Source organism: Geospiza fortis, unplaced genomic scaffold (assembly GCF_000277835.1).
Source record: "Geospiza fortis unplaced genomic scaffold, GeoFor_1.0 scaffold1758, whole genome shotgun sequence".
Classification (NCBI taxonomy): domain Eukaryota; kingdom Metazoa; phylum Chordata; class Aves; order Passeriformes; family Thraupidae; genus Geospiza; species Geospiza fortis.
In genome coordinates, this window is record NW_005054860.1 from 50,280 (window position 1) to 53,827 (window position 3,548).

A 3,548-nucleotide genomic window follows, 5' to 3' on the forward strand; every position below is an offset into this window, starting at 1 on the left:
GCGTTGAGGTACCCCACGGCCTTGGGGACACCCCCTGAAGGGGACAGAGGGGGACAGAGGGGGACAGAGGGGGACAGAGGGGTCACAGGGTGGACCCAGGGTGGTCCCAGGGCATTCCCAGGGCGGACCTGGGGTGGTCCCACGGGGTTCCCAGGGTGGACCCGGGGAGTTCCAGGGTGGTCCCAGAATGGTCCTGGGTGGTCCCAAGGTGGTCCCAGAGTGGTCCCAGAGTGGACCCAGGGGGTCACAGGGATGTCCCAGGGTGGTCCCAGGGTGGTCCCAGAGTGGTCCCAAGGCAGTCCCAGAGTGGACCCAGGGGGTCACAGGGATGTCCCAGGGTGGTCCCAGGGTGGTCCCAGAGTGGTCCCAAGGCAGTCCCAGAGTGGACCCAGGGGGTCACAGGGATGTCCCAGGGTGGTCCCAGGGTGGTCCCAGAGTGGTCCCAAGGCAGTCCCAGAGTAGACCCAGGGTGTCACAGGAATGTCCCAGGGTGGTCCCAGAGGGGTCCCAGAATGGTCCCAGAGTGGTCCCAGAATGGTCCCAGAGGGGTCCCAGGGTGGTCCCAGAGGGGTCCCAGGGTGGTCCCAGAGTGGTCCCAGAATGGTCCCAGAGGGGTCCCAGGGTGGTCCCAGAGGGGTCCCAGGGTGGTCCCAGAGTGGTCCCAGGGTGGTCCCAGAGTGGTCCCAAGGCAGTCCCAGAGTAGACCCAGGGGGTCACAGGAATGTCCCAGGGTGGTCCCAGAGGGGTCCCAGAATGGTCCCAGAGTGGTCCCAGAATGGTCCCAGAGGGGTCCCAGGGTGGTCCCAGAGGGGTCCCAGGGTGGTCCCAGAGTGGTCCCAGAATGGTCCCAGAGGGGTCCCAGGGTGGTCCCAGAGGGGTCCCAGGGTGGTCCCAGAGTGGTCCCAGGGTGGTCCCAGAGTGGTCCCAAGGCAGTCCCAGAGTAGACCCAGGGGGTCACAGGAATGTCCCAGGGTGGTCCCAGAGGGGTCCCAGAATGGTCCCAGAGTGGTCCCAGAATGGTCCCAGAGGGGTCCCAGGGTGGTCCCAGAGGGGTCCCAGGGTGGTCCCAGAGTGGTCCCAGAATGGTCCCAGAGGGGTCCCAGGGTGGTCCCAGAGGGGTCCCAGGGTGGTCCCAGAGTGGTCCCAGGGTGGTCCCAGAGTGGTCCCAAGGCAGTCCCAGAGTAGACCCAGGGGGTCACAGGAATGTCCCAGGGTGGTCCCAGAGGGGTCCCAGAATGGTCCCAGAGTGGTCCCAGAATGGTCCCAGAGGGGTCCCAGGGTGGTCCCAGAGGGGTCCCAGGGTGGTCCCAGAGTGGTCCCAGAATGGTCCCAGAGGGGTCCCAGGGTGGTCCCAGAGGGGTCCCAGGGTGGTCCCAGAGTGGTCCCAGGGTGGTCCCAGAGTGGTCCCAAGGCAGTCCCAGAGTAGACCCAGGGGGTCACAGGAATGTCCCAGGGTGGTCCCAGAGGGGTCCCAGAATGGTCCCAGAGTGGTCCCAGAATGGTCCCAGAGGGGTCCCAGGGTGGTCCCAGAGGGGTCCCAGGGTGGTCCCAGAGTGGTCCCAGAATGGTCCCAGAGGGGTCCCAGGGTGGTCCCAGAGGGGTCCCAGGGTGGTCCCAGAGTGGTCCCAGGGTGGTCCCAGAGTGGTCCCAAGGCAGTCCCAGAGTAGACCCAGGGGGTCACAGGAATGTCCCAGGGTGGTCCCAGAGGGGTCCCAGAATGGTCCCAGAGTGGTCCCAGAATGGTCCCAGAGGGGTCCCAGGGTGGTCCCAGAGGGGTCCCAGGGTGGTCCCAGAGTGGTCCCAGAATGGTCCCAGAGGGGTCCCAGGGTGGTCCCAGAGGGGTCCCAGGGTGGTCCCAGAGTGGTCCCAGGGTGGTCCCAGAGTGGTCCCAAGGCAGTCCCAGAGTAGACCCAGGGGGTCACAGGAATGTCCCAGGGTGGTCCCAGAGGGGTCCCAGAATGGTCCCAGAGTGGTCCCAGAATGGTCCCAGAGGGGTCCCAGGGTGGTCCCAGAGGGGTCCCAGGGTGGTCCCAGAGTGGTCCCAGAATGGTCCCAGAGGGGTCCCAGGGTGGTCCCAGAGGGGTCCCAGGGTGGTCCCAGAGTGGTCCCAGGGTGGTCCCAGAGTGGTCCCAAGGCAGTCCCAGAGTAGACCCAGGGGGTCACAGGAATGTCCCAGGGTGGTCCCAGAGGGGTCCCAGAATGGTCCCAGAGTGGTCCCAGAATGGTCCCAGAGGGGTCCCAGGGTGGTCCCAGAGGGGTCCCAGGGTGGTCCCAGAGTGGTCCCAGAATGGTCCCAGAGGGGTCCCAGGGTGGTCCCAGAGGGGTCCCAGGGTGGTCCCAGAGTGGTCCCAGGGTGGTCCCAGAGTGGTCCCAAGGCAGTCCCAGAGTAGACCCAGGGGGTCACAGGAATGTCCCAGGGTGGTCCCAGAGGGGTCCCAGAATGGTCCCAGAGTGGTCCCAGAATGGTCCCAGAGGGGTCCCAGGGTGGTCCCAGAGGGGTCCCAGGGTGGTCCCAGAGTGGTCCCAGAATGGTCCCAGAGGGGTCCCAGGGTGGTCCCAGAGGGGTCCCAGGGTGGTCCCAGAGTGGTCCCAGGGTGGTCCCAGAGTGGTCCCAAGGCAGTCCCAGAGTAGACCCAGGGGGTCACAGGAATGTCCCAGGGTGGTCCCAGAGGGGTCCCAGAATGGTCCCAGAGTGGTCCCAGAATGGTCCCAGAGGGGTCCCAGGGTGGTCCCAGAGGGGTCCCAGGGTGGTCCCAGAGTGGTCCCAGAATGGTCCCAGAGGGGTCCCAGGGTGGTCCCAGAGGGGTCCCAGGGTGGTCCCAGAGTGGTCCCAGGGTGGTCCCAGAGTGGTCCCAAGGCAGTCCCAGAGTAGACCCAGGGGGTCACAGGAATGTCCCAGGGTGGTCCCAGAGGGGTCCCAGAATGGTCCCAGAGTGGTCCCAGAATGGTCCCAGAGGGGTCCCAGGGTGGTCCTGGGCACACACCTGAAGGCACACCTGGGGGCACACCTGGGTACACACCTGGGCACACGCCTGGGCACACCTGGGCACACTCCTGGGCACACCTGGGGTCACACCTGGGCACACACCTGGGCACACACCTGGGCACACACCTGCGCACACCTCACCTGGGTACACCTGAGATACACCTGGGCACACTCCTGGGCACACCTGGGCACACACCTGGGCACACCTGAGCACACACCTGTGCCCACACCTGGGCACACCTGGGCACATCTGAGCACACACCTGAGCACACCTGGGCACACTCCTGGGCACACCTGGGCACACACCTGGGCACACACCTGGGCACACCTGGGCACACTCCTGGGCACACCTAGGCACACACCTGTGCCCACACCTGGGCACACGCACCTTGTGGTTGCGGCCGTGCTTGTCGAGCAGGCTGATGATGGATTTGATGTGGTTCTCCTGGATGATGTTCAGCACCTCGGGGCTCTCGATCAGCACGCAGTACAGCACCTCCAGGATGCCTGGGGAGGGGGCAGCACGGGGGGTCACAGACACGGGGGGGAGACCCCAGACCCA

General features: G+C 66.2%; 1 protein-coding gene across 1 annotated transcript in view; it reads right to left on the minus strand.

Annotated features, from left to right (window-relative positions):
* Positions 1-3,493, minus strand: part of LOC102036002 (ryanodine receptor 1-like) — a gene marked incomplete at its 5' end in the record, with an annotated part of 38,091 nt that extends 34,598 nt beyond the window's left edge. Inside the window, one exon of the mRNA XM_014311470.1 lies at positions 3,375-3,493. Within this exon, the coding sequence (XP_014166945.1) occupies positions 3,375-3,493 (119 nt within the window). The remainder of the gene's footprint in view (positions 1-3,374) is intronic.
* Between the last annotated feature and the right edge of the window lie 55 nt (positions 3,494-3,548).